General features: G+C 40.0%; 1 protein-coding gene across 2 annotated transcripts; it reads left to right on the top strand.

Annotated features, from left to right (window-relative positions):
- Positions 1–732: 732 nt before the first annotated feature.
- Positions 733–20359, top strand: flnca (filamin C, gamma a (actin binding protein 280)). Of its 2 annotated transcripts, XM_079859146.1 has the most exons (49): positions 733–990; positions 1081–1534; positions 3419–3667; positions 4412–4509; positions 5129–5279; positions 5559–5677; positions 5766–5843; positions 5950–6112; positions 6195–6395; positions 6542–6598; positions 7113–7250; positions 7598–7724; positions 8149–8285; positions 8376–8569; positions 8663–8776; positions 8937–9080; positions 9233–9356; positions 9440–9600; positions 9694–9784; positions 9860–10029; positions 10142–10259; positions 10375–10637; positions 10732–11329; positions 11424–11600; positions 12286–12448; positions 12573–12733; positions 12866–13033; positions 13244–13367; positions 13475–13631; positions 13726–13915; positions 14010–14033; positions 14192–14436; positions 14610–14709; positions 14801–14941; positions 15179–15307; positions 15397–15570; positions 15670–15831; positions 15912–16115; positions 16236–16388; positions 16490–16612; positions 16714–16950; positions 17077–17346; positions 17454–17591; positions 17688–17803; positions 18252–18384; positions 18594–18770; positions 18932–19150; positions 19402–19614; positions 19703–20359. In XM_079859146.1, exons 2-49 carry the CDS (start codon positions 1162–1164, stop codon positions 19888–19890), a joined length of 8154 nt encoding a protein of 2717 aa, XP_079715272.1. In that variant the 5' UTR covers positions 733–990; positions 1081–1161; the 3' UTR covers positions 19891–20359. The 2 variants fall into 2 exon arrangements, with proteins under 2 accessions (XP_079715272.1, XP_079715273.1); XM_079859147.1 differs by lacking the exon at positions 6542–6598.
- The last annotated feature ends 4396 nt before the right edge of the window (positions 20360–24755 follow it).

Below are 24755 nucleotides of genomic sequence, written 5' to 3'. Positions count from 1 at the left end.
AATTAATAGTAAAATTCCATTAAATTGACTTGAATAGTCCTTTCACGTTATTGATATTATCAATTAAGAATTTTTAATTTGTAAAAAACTATAGAGCTCAATAAAACATTTTGTCTTAAACTATATCTTAAACTATAATATATTTTCATTTTTGATTTATGAATATGAATCACATAGCCTTAACTAAATGGTCCATTCCCTTCTTGCATTAAGATTTTTTTTTACTAAATGTTTTATTAAGCTATAGTTAGTTTTTTTTTACTAATTTTTCTTTTTTTTAATTCACAATATGAATAATATGTAACTTATTCAATTCAGTTTGATGGAATTTTACAATGAATTGAAATGCGTAAATCTTGAAAAAAGCGCAGTAGCTTATATACTTATTTACAGTAGGAGAAGCTGTTTGTAATTGCATATAGTTCTTCATTTACTAATCATTTGTTATAACGACAGTCTATGTGACAAGCATAATGTAAAGTGTTGTGCCGTCACTCTCTATTTTTGCTGTGACTTTGTCATACAGGGCTGGTGAGCGCACAGTTTACAAATGAGAGGACTTCCACCCGCCCACTTACTCCGATAGTCCAGAAATAAGCGTGTCTCAACTGGCCAATCACAGACTGTCTCATTCATTTCCACCAATCTGATCTATGATAGATATCCTTCAGAATTAGAAATGTAGCTCGTCATACTCCAGTTTACAGCATGACATCAGTGTGATGTAATCCCAGGGGCCCTGGGTGCATTTAAGCCCCCTTCATTCACCCTCTCTTCATTTCAAACTGAGTTTCACTCCTGCGAACTGTGGATCAGCAAAAGTGACTTTTTCATTTGTCAAAAAGTGATATTCTTCAAACGCGAAGTGTCCATTAAGAAGAAGCGACTACATTTGACAGGGCACTGAGAATTAAAAACGGGGACTGGCCGCCTTGTAAACCGTAAATCGGATAATCTATCATCGTCCTGACAGAAGATCACTTTTCACAAGTAGGCTATATGTGAAAGTCTGTCTGTTTTTTTTTTTTTTTGTGTGTGTGTGTTTTTTTTACTTCATCCAAGTTTTGATCTGTTTAACAGCGAGCGCGCCTCTGACACTCTCCCGCAAAAGTGACGAGCTGTGAATTTCTTGCATTAGAAGTATAAAAGGAAGAGTCCATCATGAGCAATCACACACATTTAGACGATCTGCCGCCTCAATACTACCAGGGCACGGACTTTGGGGAAGAGGAAGAGGAAGAGATGCCAGCAACAGAGAAAGATCTGGCCGAGGACGCGCCGTGGAAGAAGATCCAGCAGAACACCTTCACCAGATGGTGCAATGAACATCTCAAATGCGTCAATAAGAGCGTCACTGACCTCCAGAAAGACCTGGCCGATGGGCTCAAACTCATCGGACTTCTGGAGGTCCTCAGTCAGAAGAAAATGTATAGAAAGCATAACGTCAGACCAAACTTCAGACAAATGAAACTGGAGAACGTGTCGGTGGCGCTGGAGTTTCTGGACAGAGAGCGAATCAAATTAGTGTCAATAGGTAAGTTCTGATTTAACTAGCCTAGTTAGACAGGAAAACACTTAAAGTTAAATAAGTTTCTGTTTTTATATTTAAGTTCTATATCATTGTATTGACACTAACATTCGTTAACACTTTAGATTAGAGAACCCATAGTCACTATTATCTAGGATTTTCCATAAGTTAACTCCTAATTGCTTATTGATAGTAAGCAAGGTTGTGGTAGTAGTGGTTATGTTTAGGTATGGTTAAGATATCTAGAATACGATCACGCAGAATAAGGCATTAATATGTGCTTTATAAGTAGCCTACTAAACAGCCAATATGCTAGTAATATGCAAGCTAAAAAGTTAATAGTGAATATGTGCTCCATTATCTAAAGTGTTGCTTACCAGCTATTTAAACTTTGAAGAGTAACAGCAAAGATCGTCCCAGTGTAGGAATAGTTCCTTAATATAACAATTTCACATGGTTGATGTTTAACATTAACATATTTGTAGCCTTCTTCTGATTTACTTATTAATAAATGTGAATTATTCATTAATTATTATTTGTTAATTACTTATTAATAGAAGTGAAGTTAAACTTTGTTTTTGTATATCTGGTAAAGTTGACTGCCAAACCTCTCTCACACACACAAGCCTGCCCGTAAACATTATCAGCATTCAGATGCTCACTCAGAGTCTGGGTGTAGTATTTCAGCACCATGTACACATTGGGCTTCCATGTGTAAGTGAAATGGAAAATAGTTCTAAAGGGCCACAGCATGTTTGTTATATTTTTTTATAGGGTGAAAGGATACATTGATCTGTCTCTAGACATGCTGTAAAACTTGTTGGAGTATTAATGAATAGGCTTACAGAGTAAATATTGCAGTTACATCACTGAAGGATTTCAGTTTATTGATCAATGTTTAGAGTTGCATTGATAGATAAAGAACAGACTTTGTGTAAACCAGTTGCGTGAAGCTGTTTAGGAGAGACTTGACTACGTAAAGGGTTAATTCACTCACAAATGAATGTTGTTTTTTTACTCACCCTCATGTTGTTTCAAACCCGTAAAACTTTTGTTCATCTTCGGAACACAAATGAAAATATTTGAATGAAACTGAGTGCTTTCTGTCCCTCCATTGACAGCTACGCAACTACCAATTTGACGCTTCAAAAAGTTAATTAAGAGATCGTAAAACTAATCCAAATGAATTGAGCAGTTTAGTCCAATTTCTTTTGAAGAGACATGATCGCTTTATATGATGAACAGATTTAATTTAAGCTTTTATTCACATATAAAAATTGATCAGTGAAAACATAAACAGAAGCTCAACTGTACTTGCCTGGACATGTGAGAACAAACCTCATTGGTTCTTGCAGAAGCTCAAACCTTGATGCTTAAAAAAAGAATGAACCTCATTGTTTCTCGCACATCAATCAAACACGCTTGAGCTTACATTTACTATAACTGATGTGTTAGTTGATGAATGTTTATATGTGTATAAAAGCTTAAATGAAATATTTCAGAAAATTCAGACTAAAACACTTCATATTGATTAGTTCTACGATCTCTTTATGAACTTTTTGAAGCATCAAAGTGGTAGTTGCATGGACTGTCAATGGAGGGACATAAATCTCTCAGATTTCATTCAAACATCTTCTTGACAGAATGTTAATTTTTGTGTGAACTAACCCTTTAACAGCCTGCATCTGGATGTCAGTGTTATTTCTGAGATGCTAAATGTAACAGAATGTTCATCTTTGGGTGAACTAACCCTTTAACAGCCTGCATCTGGATGTCAGTGTTATTTCTGAGATGCTAAATGTAAACTGATGTCGAACTACTATTAATACAAACACTTGTACCTACTTTTTCAAAAATCAGTTTTCTTGTGATTGTCTTTGACCTGTGTAGACAGCAAAGCCATTGTAGATGGGAACCTGAAACTGATTCTGGGTCTCATATGGACACTCATTCTCCATTATTCCATCTCCATGCCCATGTGGGATGATGAGGATGATGAAGAGGTTAAGAAACTCACTCCCAAACAAAGATTGCTGGGCTGGATTCAGAACAAGGTTCCAGAGCTACCTATTAACAACTTTAACAAAGACTGGAGGGATGGCAAGGCCCTTGGTGCCCTCGTGGACAACTGTGCCCCTGGTAAGTACATATTCTGACAGCTATATTCAATGCTTTGACCAATTTGATGGTTAACTTATTTTTCGATTTTTTAGACAAAAGGGCAAGAACACAAGATCATTAATTGTCATAAATAGAATTGATTGAGTTTCAGTGCCAATATAAAACGAGTAATGTAATAAAATCATTAAATAGGAAATTAGTATATACAGTCTTAATACAATTCTGAATAGTTTTGTGTGACTATCCTCCTTTTCCCCCTTTCCTTTTAGAGAGCTTAACCCATTTTATCGTCATTAGGAAGAGAAATAATAACATGGGAATAATAATAATAAAAAATATATATAAAAAAGTTCAAACTAAATCATGACCTACTTCCTGCGCCACTCTTTGCTCATGTGGAGCCATACTTAGGAGAGAGGTAGTGAAGTAAAGTGTTTACTTCAGTGTAGTTGATATGAAACAGTCCCTGTGAGACAGTCATGACCATACAGGGTGTTGCTGGCTTTTGACAAATCACAGCATTACCATTATCATTTTATATTTTGGATACATTATATGTTTCTTTTGACATTTTTAATAAACAATTTATAAAGAGCATACCAAGTTTATGGGAGGCCTGATAACATAACTGATTTATAAATTTAGGTCATTATTGTTTCAATAAAATGTTTCCTTTACTTTTTAAGTATAGTTTGTGGCTTAAGACCTCATTAAATGAAGAAGTTAAATGATTCACTCATACCAATTTAACTCTTTCTGTAGGTCTGTGCCCTGACTGGCAAAAATGGGACCCCAACCAGCCTGTTGCAAATGCTCGTGAGGCCATGCAGCAGGCAGATGACTGGCTCGGCGTACCACAGGTGAACATCCACTCAACATTAACACCACTTGTTTAGCCAATGAATTTTTATACTCTACTTGAAAGTATAAAAGGAAGTCCTAAGGAAGGTAGTGTCTAGGCATGGGTTTGTGTAAAATGTTAGTGGTTTCAGCACTTTGACACATAGTGGTGCATGCTCCGTTATCTTCATGGGATAAGTGTGAGATTCCACGGATGGTGTGGCCTGTGTGTCATAAATTCTTGAGGCTAAATTCCCTGCTGAATGTTGAGGGGATGTGGGAGGGGTTTGGCTCCTGGTAAATCCTGCCCTTGGCTTGTTGAAGGCCGCACTCAAACCTCGGCACTCTGTGGATAAATATAGTATCTGAAGAGATTGCCACCACCTTGTGATGGTAGAACAAATGTGATGGTGAAAAAAGAAAGGCTGGAAGGGTGTGGCTTCTTTCTGCAATGTTTATGTCATCATAAACAGGCTTTCTGACTAGTTCACTAGTTACTTCTCCAATGGAAATTTGGTGTAATAACTTTTTTTCTGAGCACATACAGTACATATGGAACTTGAAAGCAGTTATTAGTTAATGAGGCCCTGTATACTTAATTCTTAATTCATCTGACATGTATGCATTTTTGACCTCTAGGTGATAGCTCCAGAGGAAATTGTGGATCCGGATGTGGATGAGCATTCAGTGATGACATACCTCTCTCAATTTCCCAAAGCTAAACTGAAGCCTGGAGCCCCTCTTAAGCCAAAGCAGCTGCACCCCAAAAAAGCCAAGGCCTATGGACCAGGTGAGCAAACAAAGGCTTATACTGTACTCCAAGTTCAGTTGAAACATCACAAAAAGTGTTTGTCAGCACAAAAGCTAATAATGAGTTTTTGAGCCACACATACAGATTTAGTAAAAGGAATTTTAAAATAAGGGCTACTTATGCTGTATTTGCGTACTTTGCGTACAATCAGAATACAAGCATGAATGAATACAAGTATTCAATATGTACATTCTGAGTATTGCTGTTGTTGAAAGACTTAATATGTATGACAGTTTATTTTTATTTTTATGAAAACAGGTATTGAGCCTCAGGGGAACATGGTTTTGAAGCCAGCTGTATTTACTGTAGAAACAGTGGAGGCTGGACTTGGTGAAGTGATTGTATATGTAGAGGACCCAGAGGGTCACACTGAGGAGGTGAGAAGGGACAGATATATTTCTCTAACATTCTGTAAATGTTGCATCAATGTGAAACAATCTTTCTTTTAATTTTCCTAAAATTAAGGCTAAAGTTGTCGCCAACAATGACAAGAAAAGGACATTCTCTGTCACTTATGTGCCAAAGGTTGAGGGACCGCACAAGGTATGCATTAGTACAAGAACATAGTTGGTTGTACAGTGTCCAGTTTAGGATATAAACTGGTTTGCTTTAAGTTGCATGGTTGTTTATTTATTCTATTATATCACAGGTGAAGGTACTCTTTGCTGGTCAGGACATTGATAAGAGCCCCTTCATGGTGAATGTGGCGAAGGCTCTGGGGGATCCCAGCAAAGTTCAGGCTCGAGGACCAGGTCTTGAGGCAGTTGGCAATGTGGCCCATAAACCTACTTATTTTGACATCTATACTGCAGGTGAGCAGAATGAACAAAATGTGTTTTGGAAGAGGTTTTTCTATATGAAGTTGCTCTCACGGTTCTGTCTCACTCATTTCAGGTGCTGGGGCTGGAGATGTTAGTGTGGTCATTGTTGACCCTCAGAATAAAAACAACACTGTGGAAGTTATTCTAGAAAACAAGGGTGATAACACGTTCCGTTGCACCTACAAACCTCTTCAGGAGGGGCCGCACACCATCCATGTGACCTTTGCTGGGCAGCCCATACCCAACAGCCCCTTTAAAGTGCACATCTCCGAGGGTAATCATCTGATCATTTTCTTTTCTTATATATCTTGTTGAATTAATCAAATGTCTTTAAATGTGTCAGCCATACTGGAACAGTGAGCAACAAAGAAAGTCAAAGAATCTCCCCCCACACCAAAAACACAATTGTTTATTTTGTAGCACACCCTAAACCTTCTGCTGTTCCCCTGAAGCTGATACCCCCTCATAAAAAGAAAGGTGCGCAAACCTCTGCGGGCTAAAGCTTAGCTTCTTGCTTGTTCGCAGCAGCTTAATTCCTACCTTACATCAAAACACCCACTTTGAGGCATGGTAGGAAAAGAGCAATACCAAGTTATGTGTTTGAATTGGAGGAACACATGAACTTGCATAATATTTGTATGAGTGTCATGTTAAAAAAATAAAAAAATTTAATTAAATTGATTTTATACATCTTTATAAAAGCAAAAGATTTTGTAATACTGTCAGTTGGAATGACCATTCTAGCAATCTGTCATTGTAATACTGGTATGTTTTTTGTATTGTATTTTATGAATATCCTATTGTATTCTATGAATGTCCTATATTTTATTCTTATCATAAATGACTTGTCCAGTTTTCCTGTTTGTCATCAGAGCAACTGACCAAAAGCACAGCACCTTGCTTGATCTTACTAACACTGCTTCAGTCTGTGCATTTAAAAAAGTTGGGGACATTTTATAATATGTGTGTTTTGTTTCTTTTTCCCCATCAGCCAGTAATGCCAATGCTTGCCGTGCAACTGGCCGGGGACTGCAGCCTAACGGCGTTCGGGTTAAGGAGGTGGTGGATTTCACAGTTTTTACCAAAGGAGCAGGAACTGGAGAGTTGAAGGTCTCTGTGAAAGGGCCAGGTGAGTCATTTATAAACTTTCTTTCTTTCTGGGGTATATTGTGGGGATTATTTTACTGTTAAAACTGAACACTTGTATTCTGAAAAACTTGTATTCTTACGCAATTACCTTTAAAAAAACAAAAAACAAACAAAAAAACAACCTTTTTAAATGTTACTACATAGTACAATCAGATGTGTTACATTTTCTTACTTACACTTTCTTACTTGGCTAGATACTTTGACTATTAATTGTGTACATTTTGACTACATGATGAATCCATTTTACATCCTTGCTGTAATTCTTAGTCTCTACATTTAGAAACATTTATATTTAGAATGCCGAGTATTCTATGCATATGTTTTCAGGAGGAGTAGAGGTGCCTGTGAAAGTACGTGATGTTGGTGATGGAGAGTTCAAGTGTGATTATTGCCCTGTTAAACCTGGAAAATATACTGTAAACATCACATGGGGAGGCCAACCTATCCCACGCAGGTGAGAGCTAGTTGTACATCTTAGTTAACCACTGTAATGTAAATATAAACACCTTCCTCTAGGTCGCCATGATTTTGCCAAGCAAGACATATTCCTGGATCAACATTCCTGTCCAAAAACATTGTCCTAACCCTATCCCTACCCTTAACCCTAACCCTGCTCATAACTTATCCCTAAAATCAGAGGGAAATGACAGATGAATAAGAATGGTGTAGAAGGCCCTACCCCTTTTTGTAATCCTAAACTTGACATTAACTGTAAACGTATCCCTCAAATCTGATTGATTGATTAAAATGTTTTTCAGGATTTATCCAGGAACATGTTTTACTTGGTAAAATCACTTTCACCCCTTCCTCTGTGTCAAAGTTTCCTCTATTATATTTTATGTTCAATCTCAGCACTGTTTAAAATGTGATTATTTTAGCCCATTTGAAGTGGAAGTCAGCAAGGAAGCTGGACCGCAAAAGGTGCGGGCTTGGGGTCCTGGCTTGAAGACTGGAATGGTTGGAAAGTCAGCTGACTTTGTTGTTGAGGCCATTGGAACAGAAGTAGGAACTCTAGGTGGGTAATTCTACATAAGGAAGACAATAATTAAGATACTTTCTTTTATGTGTCCAGCTAATTTTTACATACCATCTCTTTTCTTTAAAGGGTTTTCAATTGAGGGCCCTTCTCAAGCAAAGATAGAGTGTGATGATAAAGGTGACGGTTCCTGTGATGTGCGTTACTGGCCCACCGAACCCGGAGATTATGCAGTTCATGTCATCTGTGATGATGAAGATATCAAAGACAGCCCATTCATGGCCCATATCCTTCCAGCAGCTAATGATGTCTTCCCTGAGAAGGTGGTTTACACATGGAAACAATAATCAAAAGTAATCTCTGATTTTTTTTTGTGTCAGTGTCAGTGTTATTGATCTGATGAATCTCATGTGCAGGTCAAAGCGTTTGGGCCAGGCCTGGAGCCCACCGGAATTATTGTCAACAAATCAACACAATTCACTGTAGATGCTCGAGAAGCTGGCAAAGGCAGTCTGAAGATCTATGCTCAGGTTTATTATGTGTATTATTCTCAGTGCTTTGCTTTGGCAATGATTGTAGACTAATGCTAAGCATTAGTCCTGCCAGTAGAATCAGTGTTAAAGGGTAACAGATGGCAAAGACACATACATGCAAACGTGAATTCTTATATTTCTGCAAACTTTCTTCTAGGATGCTGAGGGCTGTGTGATTGACATTCAAATTACTGATAAGGGAGATGGCACTTTTGTTTGTATGTATGTTCCTACCAAGCCGGTGAAACACACCATCATATTAACCTGGGGGGAGGTCAACGTACCCAAGAGTCCCTTCAGAGTGAGTATTCCCAGTGTAGTATTTCGGTTTGTATTATTATGTGTTGAAAAAGCACCATTAGCTGAGTTATTATTTTCTTTGAGATTTCGCTTTGTTTTTTTGCACATCATTGCTGATTTTATAGTCCATAGCTTAAAACTTTGTTTTTGAAGGTTCTTGTTGGTGAAGGCTGTCACCCTGAAAACGTGAAGGTCTATGGGCCTGGAGTTGAGAAAACTGGCCTAAAGGCAGATGAGCCCACCTACTTCACTGTCGACTGCAGTAAAGCTGGCCAAGGTGTGCATAATGAGTTTGTTTTTTCATTATATGACACTGTAAAGAAAGTTTTAATGTGGCTAACCATTCTGACTATATCTTAGGTGATATTAGCATTGGCATCAAATGTGCCCCAGGTGTGGTGGGTCCAGCAGAGGCAGATATCGATTTTGACATCATTAAAAATGACAATGACACCTTCACTGTCAAGTACACACCCCCTGGCCCTGGCCGTTACACAATCATGGTGCTTTTTGCAGATCAGGTAAAGCACTGAACAAACTTCTTGCTTCTTGCCTGCACCCAATTGCACACTAATGCTAAGTGAACATATCAAACTATTCTCTGCTTAAAACAGGAAATCCCCAACAGCCCATTCAAAGTCAAGGTGGATCCGTCTCATGATGCTGGTAAAGTCAGAGCTGAAGGTCCTGGACTGAACAAGACAGGTGGGTGTAAGCCGCAACATTAAGACCTTAAGCCACAGAGAAATTCATTTTAATTGACACAACTCTGCTTTACAGGCATTCAAGTGGATATTCCAACCCATTTCACCATCTTCACAAAGGGAGCAGGAAAGGCAAAACCAGAAGTGCAGTTCAAAACTGCTTTTAAAGGAAACGCTGTTAAAGATTTTGAGATCATTGATAATCATGATTACTCCTACACTGTGAAGTACACTGCTCTTCATCAGGTCAGGGGTCACTATCATCTATTCCATGTCGTTTTTGCTTTGAACATGAATATTATTAAGATTGGAAAGGTTATGTATCATCAGCAATAAATGCCTAATCTTCTGCAATTAGGGTGAGATGGCTATCATGGTCACACATGGTGGAGATCCTGTTCCCAAAAGCCCTTTCAAAGTCACAGTTGCCCCTTCACTCGATCTTGGCAAAGTCAAAGTTCAAGGCCTAAATGAAAGTAAGCACTTTAACTCAACAGTTAAACCACTTATGCCAAAGTAATTTACAACCTGAACTATCAACTCTAAGTGCATACTGCTTTCATGCTTACTAAACTGCTGTATGTGTTGCAGAAGTGGAAGTTGGAAAGGACCAAGAGTTTATTGTTAGCACAAAAGGGGCAGGTGGACAGGGTATGGTACAAGTGAGCATAACCTCACCCTCTGGTAGACCAATCCCTTGTAAGTTGGAATCAGACAAGACAAAAGAGGCCACTTGTGTGAAATACATCCCACCTGAGGAGGGTCATTACAAGGTGGACATCAGCTATGATGGGAACCCTGTTCCAGGAAGTCCCTTTTCTGTGGAGGGACTCATGCCTGCCGATCCTTCCAAAGTAAGAGCACAGCCTATTGGGAATAAAAGGTCTCATGACTTTGTAAAATTATTGTGTGAGCTCTATAATTTAATGTTACTGGATTTCCCTCTAGGTTCGTGCCTATGGACCAGGACTTAAGGGTGGTATTGTGGGTCAGCCTGCACCGTTCACTATAGACACAAAAGGGGCAGGTGCTGGTGGTCTGGGTCTAACATTGGAAGGCCCCTGTGAGGCGAAGATTGAGTGCCAAGACAACGGTGATGGAACCTGCTCTGTTTTCTACTTGCCCACGGAGGCTGGTGACTACAACATCAATATCCTATTTGGGGAGGCTCATATCCCTGGCTCTCCTTTTAAAGCTGCTGTCAAGCCAGCTCTGGATGCTGGCAAGGTTATAGTGAGTGGACCAGGACTAGAGAGGGCTAAAGCTGGTGAGGTGGCCAGTTTCACAGTGGACTGCAGTAGAGCCGGAGAGGCTGAACTCACCATTGAGATTGTGTCAGATTCAGGGGCTCAAGCTGAAGTTTGTATTAAAAAGAACAGTGATGGAACATTCTCTGTCACCTACACCCCACTCTTTCATGGGACACACACCATCACAATTAAATATGGAGGTCAGCAGGTGCCCAAGAGCCCCATACATGTTCAGGTGGAGCCGTCAGTGGACACCAGTGGGATTAAAGTGTATGGACCAGGAGTCGAGCCAAGAGGTAATATTTAAAAATTGAATCAACAACTTTCTGTTATTAACTTTCTAGCCGCAAATCAATTATATCTTATTTTCCTGTTTTTCTGTCACTTAAGGCGTCCTCAGGGAAGTGACAACACACTTCATTGTGGATGCCCGGGCCCAGACTAAGACCAAAGGAGGGAATCATGTTAAGATTCGCATCATCAATCCATCAGGAGCTAACACAGACGCATATATCACTGATAAGGGCGACGGCACATATAGAGTGGAATATACTGCTTTTGAGGATGGTATGTCACTCAAACACAGAACAAATATGTTTAAGGAAAAAATATGTTGAAAGTAAGGGTTTTTTTCAAAGGTTTTCAAAGAGTTTGAAATATTTTATATATAAATACATGTGAATGCTAAGTGAGTATTACATTTTTCAAATGAGATATCTTTTTAGAAAAAGATACATGTATGTATATATATTATACAATGGATTGGGTATTTCATCCCTTGTGATCCACTTTCCCGCAAAGTTGAGGGGTTCCTGCAAAGGGGGGCCCCTGGAGTACATATACAGACAAGACAGGTTTTGAGAAGCTTTTAGAGCTTAGAAGCGGTACTGAATGAGAGCATATGACAGATGGAGAGGGAGTTTATAAATAGGAAATGCATTGTAAAAAGAGATCAGTAAATAGTTGTGTGCCTGACTAGGGCCCTCTGCACATCCGTACAGAAATACATCTTATATTAATACCAATGACAGCTGCAGTTCAAACAGAGCCTATTACAAATACTTTCTAGAAACACTACAAAAGCTATATGCTGTCAAACTCTGAAGGTTCTTTCTTATTTCATAGATGCAGTTATAAACTAAATAAAATAATATTAAATATAATATGTGTAAGACAGCTATATGTAGCCTATGAAGTTGGATTGGCATAAAGCTGAGTTCTTCAAATGAAAGTAATTCTTTGCTTTGTGTAGGTTTGCACCTGATCGAGGTCTTTTATGATGATGTTGCTGTTCCTAAGAGCCCCTTTAAGGTGTCCGTTGTAGAAGGTTGTGACCCAACACGTGTTCGAGCTTATGGTCCAGGCCTGGAAGGTGGGCTAGTTAACAAACCCAACTGCTTCACAGTGGAGACAAGGTATGGACTCTGTTTGCAAATACTGTAGCATCATTGATGCCCTAAAAGAAACTCATAGTTGCTTTAAAGCTCGATTAGATGTGGGAAATTTACATCTAATTGTACATCCATGCTTATTTTAAAGGGGTGCTGGGACAGGTGGTTTGGGTTTGACCATTGAAGGAGCATCAGAATCCAAAATGTTCTGTAAGGACAACAAAGATGGTAGTTGCAGTGTTGAATATATGCCTTTCACTGCTGGAGACTATGATGTCAATATCACTTATGGAGGCCAGCCTATTCCAGGTGAAATATTATCTATCTAATTACCTATAAAGATGTTAACTACCAATACAGTATTACTGTATTATCTATATAATTTTTAATTTTAATTGTATAGTTCTATAACTACTTCATATTTGGGGTTACTGTTCTCAGGCAGTCCATTCCGGGTGCTGGTTAAGGATGTGGTGGATGTCAGTAAAGTGAAGTGCTCAGGTCCTGGACTTGCTAACAGAGTTACTGCACATGTTCCACAAACCTTCACTGTGGACAGTAGCAAAGCAGGACTGGCTCCTCTAGAGGTCCAGCTGTATGGACCAAAAGGTACAAAACATGAACCCCTGCAGTCCACTACAAATATGCTCTGATCCAGTCTAACACTAAATAACTTGTTTAAATGTACTTCTACACTGTAGAAGAATTGCTGAATTCGAAGTACGAGTAGTATACTAGTATGCGGTTCTGAATTCAGTAGATATGTTCCATACTTGCCATACTTGATACATGAAATCTTGAACATGTTCTGTCTTACAGGAACTCTTGAGCCTGTTGTTGTTAAAAACAACCGAGATGGAACGCATACCGTCAACTACACCCCTGCGCAGGAGGGGCCGCACACTGTGTCTGTCAAATACGCCAACCAAGAAGTACCTGGCAGGTAAGATCTTAAAGTCATGCATTTTAGACTGTTTAATTGTTACCATATGACAATAATGTGACTTGAAGACATAATTTGCATCTCTTTTGTTTTGTGGTTGTAAACAGTCCATTCAAAGTCAATTCAGCCCCCGGACACGATGCCAGTAAGGTGCGGGCTAGTGGACCTGGTCTGGACACTAAAGGAGTTGCTGCCAGTCTACCAGTGGAGTTTACCATTGATGCTCGTGATGCAGGGAAAGGCCTTCTGACAGTTCAAATCCTTGTGAGCACATTTCTATATATATATAGAAATAGAAAACCTCAAAATAATGCATATATTACCAGAGCAGTGCATTTAAACATTGTGTTCTATTTAGGATCCAGAGGGAAAGCCGAAAAAAGCCAGCATTCAAGACAACAGAGATGGAACTTACACTGTATCTTATGTGCCAGATATGACTGGCCGCTACACCATAACCATTAAGTATGGTGGCGATAACATTCCATTCTCACCTTACAATATCCAAGCCTTACCAACTGGTGATGCCAGCAAGTGTCTGCTCACAGGTATTCTTTCCATTTTGGTGCTTGGTGTTTTGTGCTTTCTTTTCGTAACTCTTGTTTTTACTGATTTTTATTTTTGCTTGCTTTTTATTTTCAGTGTCTATTGGAGGACATGGTGTTGGTAAGGAATCAGAAAATGTATTTTAAATATTTTATTGTATAAGGGTGATATATTCTATAATGAAATATTCTACCATTATAAATATTTTACCATTACACCAAGTAATATGGTTCCATAATTAAGTTCTTTGGTTTTTAACAATGTTGTTATTTGAGCAGAAAGTCTTGGGCCCAATATTAAGATGGCAGAAGAGACATTCATCACTGTGGATGCCAAGGCTGCTGGAAAAGGGAAGGTGACATGTACAGTTCTGACCCCAAATGGCATTGAGCTGGACATGGATGTTACAGAAAATCCAGATGGCACCTTCGACATATATTATACTGCACCCGAGCCGGGAAAATATGTCATCACAATCCGCTTCGGAGGGCAACATATTCCTAAAAGCCCTTTTCAAGTCATGGTGAGTAATATTACTGAACAGGTGTGTTGAACTGTGTATCACTGGCCTGATAAACCAATTATAGATCTATTGATTTCAATTCCAGGGACATTACAACAGAATGGATAAAATATTCAGTACTGCAGTGACAGTGTTTGAAATCATTGTTGCTTGTCTTTCTTATGCTATCTCAGGCTACAGATCAGCCTGTTGCACCGAGAGACGACACAAAACCCATGTTTCAACCCCTGAACTTAGTTATCCCATTCACTGTCCAGCAAGGAGAGCTCAGTGGTAACATCTTTAATCATGTTAATTTAGAGCAAAAATCACTCTACTTTTGTGTGCTGCTGTTAGAAGTATCCCATGTCTGTTTTATTTGCAGGGGAGGTGCGTATGCCCTCTGGTAAGACAGCTCGTCCCTTCATCAGGGACAACAAAGATGGAACAGTCACAGTGCAGTTTCAGCCTACAGAGAGAGGCCTGCATGAAATGGACATAAAGTATGATGGCAACCACATCCCAGGTTGGACCCCATTAACATTATGTGCGAAATGGCCCAAAAAACATTTGGACACTCAAGATGTACTTAAAATGAAATAAAAATAACTTTTATTTGATAATATCAAACTCATTTGCAATTGCAAACACACAATGCTAGCAGAGAGTTTCGCTTTTCTGCTTAATTCAAGTAATTTAAGAAAATAATACACTGCGTTATGTAGTTTACAGAATCACAGCTTGAATGCAATTATGTTCACAGGAAGTCCTTTGCAGTTCTATGTAGATGTAATGAACAGTGGGATGGTGACAGCCTATGGACCTGGTTTGTGTCATGGGATAATCAATAAACTGGCCACTTTTACGGTTGTTACCAAGAATGCTGGACAAGGTACATAAAGGTGTTTGCAGCAAAGCAAATATATAAATGTATTTTTATAAAAAGTGTGCCAAATAGTCCATTTTGTTTGCCCTTCACAGGTGGGTTGTCCCTTGCTGTAGAGGGTCCATCTAAAGCTGAAATCAGTTGTAAGGACAATAAAGATGGTACGTGCACCGTGTCCTACTTGCCCACTGCACCTGGTGATTACAACATCATTGTCAAGTTTGACAACAGCCATATTCCTGGCAGCCCCTTCACTGCAAAAATTACTGGTACGATAAGAAATGTGTCACTTGTGTTTTTAAAAATTAGACCTGGTAAAAATAACTGAACTCTTGCCATCCTTACCTATAATATGTCTGTTTGTGTAGGTGATGATTCACTCCGAAGGTCTCAGATGAACGTTGGCACAGCGGCAGATGTCTCACTGAAGATCACAGAAACAGACCTGAGCTATCTGACAGCTAGCATCAAAGCTCCATCAGGAAAGGACGAACCTTGCCTACTGAAGAGGTTGCCCAACCAGCATATTGGTAAGCACAAGAGGCCATAAAATGTTTTCTGCGTGTACTAGATTGGCTTTGATTAATCTCTGCTCCCCTCGCTTCACCAGGTCTCTCCTTCACCCCAAAGGAAGTGGGGGAGCATGAGGTCAGTGTGAGGAAGAGTGGGAAACATGTGAACAACAGCCCTTTTAAGATTATGGTAGGACCAACTGAAATCGGAGAAGCCAGCAGAGTCAAGGCTTTTGGTAAAGGTTTGGTTGAAGCGCATACCTTTGAAGTGGCAGAGTTCTTTGTGGACACCAGAAATGCTGGTATGTTCTTTTTCTCTTATGAGTTTTTGAACTTGCATGATTTGTCTATGCATGATTTCAAATTCAAACCTGCTGAAATACACCTAATTTAATTTATTTCCACGCTGTCTTGATTCAAAGGATATGGAGGTCTTGGATTGTCCATCGAGGGTCCAAGTAAAGTGGATATCAATTGTGAGGATGTGGAAGATGGAACATGTAAAGTGACATATTGCCCCACTGAACCAGGCAACTACATCATCAACATCAAGTTTGCAGACAAACATATACCAGGTTACTTTTTCAGTGTTTCTTTACAGTGATATGCTCATGTAGGCTGGCAGTCCATTACGGCAGAGATTTGTAACATTTTGTTTGCTCGCACCACTCCGTAGGAAGTCCTTTTACAGTGAAGATAACAGGAGAAGGAAGGATGAAGGAGAGTATAACAAGGAAAAGGCAAGCTGCCTCTATTGCTTCAGTGGGCAGCGCATGTGACCTAAACCTTAAAATTCCAGGTAAAAACAAATACCAATAAATGAGATTGTGTGAGTTAGAATACAATTAACTGTGACAGTATTAGCCAAGGTGTCTGAAATCTGATTTATTTTTTACTTAGGAAATTGGTTTCAGATGATGTCAGCACAGGAGCGCTTAACTCGTACCTTCACACGCAGTAGCCACACTTACACACGTACAGAACGCACCGAAATCAGCAAGTCACATGGTGGTGAGACTAAGCGGGAAGTACACGTAGAGGAGAGCACAGAGCTGGGCGGCGACCCTTTCAGAGATGTATTTGGATCCTTCCTGGGAAGAGAAAGACTGGGAAGCTTTGGTACAGTTCGGCAAGAGGGTAAATCTTTATAATGCTGTACCCCCCATCACCCCCCCACCACTACCACCACCAAAAAAACACCATCGCCTATAGGCCTATAGGTCTTGTTTCATCGTTTCCTTTACTTGTTTTCCCCTTTTCCAGGTGACACAGGGATCCAGGGAATGACAGCCCAGGTGACCAGCCCTGGTGGAAACGTAACAGATGCAGAGATTGTTGATAGCGGGAACAGTACCTACAGAGTCCGCTTCGTACCTGTTGAAATGGGTTCTCACACTGTCAACGTCAAATACAGGGGTGAGCATGTCCCTGGAAGCCCCTTCCAGTTTACAGTCGGGCCTCTCGGAGAAGGAGGTTCCCACAAGGTCCGGGCTGGAGGCACAGGCCTAGAGAGAGCTGTTGCAAAAGTTCCTGGTATGTTTTAAACAAATTGTTTTCTTTATATTTTTGTAATGATAGAAATGTACATACATTTTTTTTCTTTCATTTACTGCATCTCTCTTTTCATTACCCTCTGATAGCTGAATTCAGTATTTGGACAAGAGAGGCTGGAGCAGGCGGTCTGTCTATTGCTATAGAGGGGCCAAGCAAGGCTGAAATCTCCTTTGAAGACAGAAAAGATGGATCCTGTGGTGTTATTTACATTGTGCAAGAGCCAGGTAAGGTTTCCAAAGAAGTTGCTATGATTTGAGTTACAATCAGATAGCAAAACCAGTTGAAATCATTGCATTCTCTTTCCTCATTTCTCCTCTCAGGTGACTATGAAGTTTCCATCAAGTTCAATAATGAACATATCCCAGATAGCCCCTTCATTGTTCCTGTTGCCACATTGTCTGATGATGCAGGTCGACTTACTGTTACAAGCCTTCAGGTAAGCTCTAGTCACAGCTAGCCTTTACCTTACAAAACAATAAGGAACAATGAGGGATATTATATAACATGCACTGAACACATGGTAGTAACTATACAGCAACAGTGAAATAAACGGTTGCCAGAACAACTCTTTCTGCTCTTTGAGTCATGGCTCAACTATTTTTGTGCTCGAAATGTAATTCGACTCCATGTCTGTCCATGGCCATACTATATTTTTATTGAGCAAGGATTAAGTGTTCTTACGTGTGCTCTATCTATCTATCTATCTATCTATCTATCTATCTATCTATCTATCTATCTATCTATCTATCTATCTATCTATCTATCTATCTATCTATCTATCTATCTATCTATCTATCTATCTATCTATCTATCTATCTATCTATCTATCTATCTGAGCATTTTGGAGTCAGAAATCAAACTTTCATTCCTCTTTTCACTTGCAGGAGAAGGATTTGAAGGTTAATCAGGAAGCCTCATTTGCGGTTCAGAGGAATGGGGCGAGGGGTGTCATAGATGCTAAAGTACATGCCCCCTCTGGTGTAGTAGAGGAATGTTATGTCACTGAACTGGATAGCGGTGAGTTGTAGACTTGTTTATGTTTTGTCTTAAGAACATGACTTATTTGAAAGCATGACAACAAATAACCCAAGTCATCTTTATTTATATAGCTCTTTATACAATACAGATTGTAAAAGATGGCAAATGCCTATTGAAATGTTACTTTGTTAAATGTTAATGTTACAACCTTTAATTGTTACAACATTATAATTCCATCCTTTTCATAGACAAGAATGCAATTCGCTTCATTCCACGTGAGAATGGTGTTCATTCAATTGATGTGAAGTTCAATGGAAGCCATATCCCAGGTAGCCCATTCAGAGTCCGTGTTGGAGAAGCAGAATCTGTTGGAGATCCAGGAATGGTGTCTGCCTTTGGTCCAGGACTTGAGGGTGGACGCACAGGTATTGGACCACTGTAATATTCTGCTTGATAAGTGCAAAAATGAGTGATATGTAATGATTAGTATTATGAAGGATTTAGCATGATGTTGCTGCAGATGGTCTTGCTCAGTTATAAATCACCAGTAGATCCATTTTAATCTTATGTTCTTATTGTTCTGTAGGGGTTCCCTCTGAGTTTGTCGTCAACACATGCAAGGCTGGATCAGGTGCCTTATCTGTTACTATTGATGGGCCCTCAAAGGTCAAAATGGACTGCACTGAGTGCCCAGAAGGTTACAAAGTGTCTTATACACCTATGGCACCAGGCAACTATCTTATATGCATCAAATATGGTGGCCCACAGCATATTGTTGGCAGTCCCTTCAAAGCAAAGGTTACAGGTAGGATGAACACAAATTGATTGAAATTCGTACTTTGATGTGATGGAATGTTTCCTGATTTTTTGTTGTTGTTGGAAATTAATACATAATTATGCCACAAATGCTGCCATTGAGCTTAGATTGTATTGAACCAGGAACAGTTTTACCTTAAATAAGTCATAGGACATCCAGTGTGTTTTTTCAGCTATGTAATATTTGCACAGTTAGAGAGTTGTGACTATGGGTTTTAACATGTCTATCTCTTGTTGTAGGTATGCGTCTGTCTGGGGGCCACAGTTTGCATGAAACTTCATCAGTCATTGTGGAAACTGTTACCAAAACCTCTAAGATGGCCGGAGCTTACAGTTCTCTGTCCAGCTCACAGTCAACCTCAGATGCCAGTAAGGTTGTATGTCATGGTGCTGGCCTCTCCAAAGCCTTTGTGGGCCAGAAGAACAATTTTTCCGTTGACTGTAGTAAAGCAGGTAAAATAAAACCAAAATTAAGTCAATAATGGTTTAGCACCAACTAAATACATAATTATACAGGGTATTTTACTTTTTATTTTTTCAGGTACAAACATGCTAATGGTTGGTGTCCATGGTCCCAGAACTCCATGTGAAGATGTGTCTGTTAAACATATGGGAAACAAGCTTTACAATGTAACCTACACAGTGAAGGAGAAAGGAAACTATGTAGTTATTGTTAAATGGGGGGATGAAAGTGTACCAGGAAGTCCCTTCCATGTGAGTGCTCCCTAATCACCTAAAGTCAAACCTCTAGAGTTCCTACTTCTCTGAAGAAAATCTTATTTTATGACAAAAGCTGATCTTAGAGGCCGCTGCCCTTTATTTAATGCTAACCTATATGACACAAATGCATTTTAATACTGTGTTGGATGCCACAATGTACCATTTATTGTTAAAAGAGTGAAGAGTTTTAATTAATTAAAAAAGGAATATAGTTCAATTTATTAGGTATGTCTTCAAAAGCCTGTCTTGTTTAATCACCAAAAGACAAAATGTGAGTATTTTACAGAGGGAGATTTATTGTTCTTAAAGGCACTTTTGTTGGTCATGAAAAATTACAGCAAAATGGTTTTGCGTTCTGATAATTTCAAGTGTATAGATGTATCCAGTGCTTTTATATGCTTTATAGAATGTACTTTTTGTTATCTTAACCAATGATTTAATATGCATTATTTAAAATTTAAATAAAGAATAAAACTAAGTGTGTTGTTTTTTCCATACACACACACACACACACACACACACACACACACACACACACACACACACACACACACACACACACACACACACACACAACGACAAATTTAGCTTTTGTCCTGACATGCTCTTTTAAAAAAAATAATTATTCATTTTAATGTGATATCCTGTGTGCCCAGATTGCTCATTTAAACATAGGTAAAGCACATTCTATATGGCCCTCAGGTTTTGCAAAATATTACATACTCATATTACAGGTCACAATTTCACAATCGCTAAGACTCATTTCTTGAAACCCCTTTTCTCACAACATTAAACACAAAACCAATTCTTCAAACTACATTCACAAAACCTCTGACACTTCTGGCAAAAATCAAACAATCGGCTCAAAACCATTTCACCTGTATACTCAAAATCAAACAATGCTCACAGCAAGTCAATATATAAAAGTTAAAGGAGGATATAAATTAAGTAGGAATGTCTGGCTTCTGGGGTGTCTATTAGAACACAGAGTCCAGCAGTACAGTTTCATTTGACCACTTTATTAATCAACAGAGCAAATGAACAGGGAGTACATCATGGGCCCTATTTTAACGATCTAAGTGCATGGTCTAAAGCGCAGGGCGCAAGTGCACTTAGGGTGTGTCCGAATCCACTTTTGCTAGTTTAACAACAGGAAATAGTCGACGCACGGCGCATGGTCTAAAAGGGTTGTCCCTATCTTAATGAGTAATGGGTGTGTTTTGGGCATAACGTGAAATAAACCAACCAGAGTCTCATCTCCCATTCCCTTTAAAAGGGAATTATTCAAATAAAATAATCTTTAATACAGCCGCCCCCAAATTTGTATCACAAATTTGCAACATTAACATTAAAGGGAATCAGCATAAACAGGAATAGGGACAAGACGTGCCACAGGTCTGATGTACCTTTTTTCCTTCACCTTAGAGATCCTTACTATGAATTACCATGACCTTGCCACCTATAGGCCACATAGAATTAGGAAGCTGGGGGATCAAGGATTGTGACAGAGTCAAGGGAGAGTTAGGGCTTTCAATGCACTATTTTTGTCTAGCCTATACGTAAAGCCCAATTTATACTTCTGTGTCGGACCTACGCCGGAGCCTCTATGCTGTAGGCTAGACTTTGGTTTTCATTTATACTTCTGCGTCGTTGGCCGCGTTGACACGCAATTACACATGGGGAGGGAGCATGTGGAACCCGAGGGAGTGGTTTTAGCAGACCAATCACAGCGCTTGCGTCCGCGTAGAATTGACACATTGTTACATTTTTGGAGAGGTGCACGTCAGGATCAGAAAGAGCTTTATTGCCAAGTATGCTTGCGCATACAAGGAATTTGTCTTGGTGACAGTAGCTTCCAGTACACATACAATATAAAGTGACAAGACAAGTGACAAGTAACATAGGTATAAATAAAAAAATTAAAATAAAAGATTATAAATTATAAATATATATAAAGTAAAGTTATAAGGTGCTATAATGAAATGTCTGAGGGAAGTATTGCACATGTTTGTTCCACAGTAGGGGAACATTTAAGTGTTCATGAGGTAGATGGCCTGGGGAAAGAAACTTTTCCTGTGTCTGGTTGTTTTTGTGCTCGGTGCTCTGTAGCGTCGACCAGACGGTAACAGTTCAAACAGAAAGTGTGCTGGGTGTGACGGGTCCAGAGTGATTTTGCGAGCCCTTTTACTCACTCTGGATGAGTACAGTTCTTTGAGTGTGGGAAGGGTAGTGCCAGTGATTCGCTCAGCAGTCCGAACTATCCGCTGTAGTCTACGGAGGTCGGTTTTGGTTGCAGAGCCGAACCAGACGGTGATGGAAGTGCAGAGGATGGACTGGATGACAGCTGAGTAGAACTGTACGAGCAGCTCCTGTGGCAGGTTGAATTTCCTCAGCTGACGCAGGAAGTACAGTCTCTGTTGGCCTTTCTTAACAATAGAGTCTATGTGAGTGTCCCACTTCAGATCCTGAGAGATGGTGGTGCCCAGGAACCTGAATGACTCTACTGCAGTCACAGTGCTGTCCATGATGGTGAGTGAAGGGAGTGCAGGGGGGTTTCTCCTGAAGTCCACGATCATCTCCACTGTTTTGAGCGTGTTCAGCTCCAGGTTGTTATAACTGCACCAAAGAGCCAGCTGCTCCACCTCCTGTCTGTACGCAGACTCGTCACCGTTCCGGATGAGTCCGATAACAGTAGTGTCGTCCGCAAACTTCAGGAGCTTGACAGAGGGGTCTTTAGAGGTGCAGTCATTTGTGTACAGGGAGAAGAGCAGTGGTGAGAGAACACATCCCTGTGGAGCACCGGTGCTGATGATGCGGCTGTCGGACGTGATTTTGCCCATTCTGACTAGCTGTTGTCTGTCTGTCAGAAAGCTGGTGATCCATTGACAGACGGAGCTAGGGACAGAGAGCTGGGTCAGTTTGGTCTGGAGCAGTGATGGGACAATGGTGTTGAAGGCAGAACTAAAGTCCACGAACAGAATCCTTGCATAGGTCCCTGGTTTGTCCAGATGTTGCAGGGTGTAATGCAGTCCCATACTGACCGCATCATCCACAGACCGGTTTGCTCTGTAGGCAAACTGCAGGGGGTCCAGCAAGGGTCCAGTGATGTCCTTCAGATATGCTAACACCAGTCTTTCGAATGACTTCATGGCCACAGATGTTAAGGCAACAGGTCTGTAGTCATTGAGTCCTGTGATCTTTGGTTTCTTCGGGATTGGGATGATGGTGGAGCGTTTAAAGCAGAAAGGGACTTTGCACTGCTCCAGTGATCTGTTGAAGATCAGTGAGAAGATAGAGGCCAGCTGGTCAGCGCAGGTTTTCAGACAGGCTGGTGAAACACCGTCTGGGCCTGGTGCTTTCCTTCTCTTCTGTTTCCTGAAGATCTGACGCACAGGAAGGATACGCCGAATTTGCTCCTTTGGCTTTCCTGAGGATACGCCGAAGGATACGCGTGCTACACACAGAATTATAAATTGGGCTTAAACATGTTCTCTTGGCATGCAATATTGTCTCTGAATGACTCAGTCTGTGGTTGTTTTAAGACCTCAGCAGAGGGAATTTAGTTCTTAACAACTGCCCCATGAATGGATGCTGCAGTAGTCATCAACAAGTCTTGAAAGGTGGAAAACGGACTAGATTTAAAATGTAGTTTCACAGGTTTAGTGCTGGATCTCTCATGTGAGAGGGAAGAACTAGAGCTGGGCTTCTTAGAGGAATGAGAGCTGGACTTCTCAGATGGAAAGGAAACGGGTTGGATCCCTAAGTTTCTCAAGTTTAGAATTGGGCTTCGAGTAAAAGATTTCACTCAGAGAGGAGAACTTGAGGTCTCAGGAGAAGACAGTTGTTGTAAGTTTTTGACTAATTCAGTTCATTGAGGAGGCACATCTCACAGCTTTGAAGCCTAAACATAGCTTCCTTTATTGGGGCTTTCAGAGGTGCACAAATACTTGAACAAAGGAGAAGTGTAGCATACCCATCAATTCCATCTGTTGCAACACAGGTTGTCTGACTTTCCTAAAGTTGAACTGCCTTTTAATCTTGCTTGGAACGGACAACTTTATCACTCCTTGGTGATACAGCATCAAGTTGCCAAAGCTTTTCTACATACTTAGAAAAGTCATCTGGTGGAGAGCTGAAATAGGTCTAATTGGAACATGTGACCGGTGGATTTAGGAAATCTCTGACAGGTCCCTGAAGTGTCCAACCAAGTCGAGTTCTGATGGCTGCAGGAGCACCAGGAGGGCCAGACTTTACAGGTTGGATCAGCGTTATCAGATGAGTGTAATCTGCACCAATTAGAACCAAAGGAGTCACTTTATCAAGCAGCTGGAGGGGCAATCTCTGCAAGTGAGGGTAATGACACTGAAGAGATATCACTGGGTGAGAGTGTTCAGACAAAGCAAGATGTTCAGCAGTGAAAGCATCTCATATAAGCAAGGATTTCTCTGGAATGCATACAGGAATTACGTTGAAACTTACTGCTGCACCCTCAAGGGTCTTAACATCCTCCTGACACACAGTTCTCAATGTTAAACTCTCTGGTTTACCCTTCAAGCATAGTGTTGAACAGCTGGTTGTAAGATGATTGTCCTTTCAGATCCATCATCTAACATGGCATATGTATCCAGAGTTTTGTCCCCATTTGTCAGTGTTACTGCTACTACCTTTAACAGCACTCTGTTACAGTCACTGGGATGATCAAGGTACAGGTTTTGATCGGGCCTTTGATTAACATGGCAAATAATCTGTAAGTGTTTCCATTGCAAAAGTTACAAGGGTTTCTTAGGTTGCAGTCTTCTGCCATATGATCACAGGCACACCCCCAATATATTTTTTTTCCCTGCTGAATCCAATTGATTTATTGATCTTTAGTG

The sequence above is a fragment of the Squalius cephalus genome (genome assembly GCF_949319135.1).
Source record: "Squalius cephalus genome assembly, chromosome: 23".
NCBI classification, from domain to species: Eukaryota; Metazoa; Chordata; class Actinopteri; order Cypriniformes; family Leuciscidae; genus Squalius; species Squalius cephalus.
This window is presented reverse-complemented; position numbering and strand designations above follow the sequence as displayed.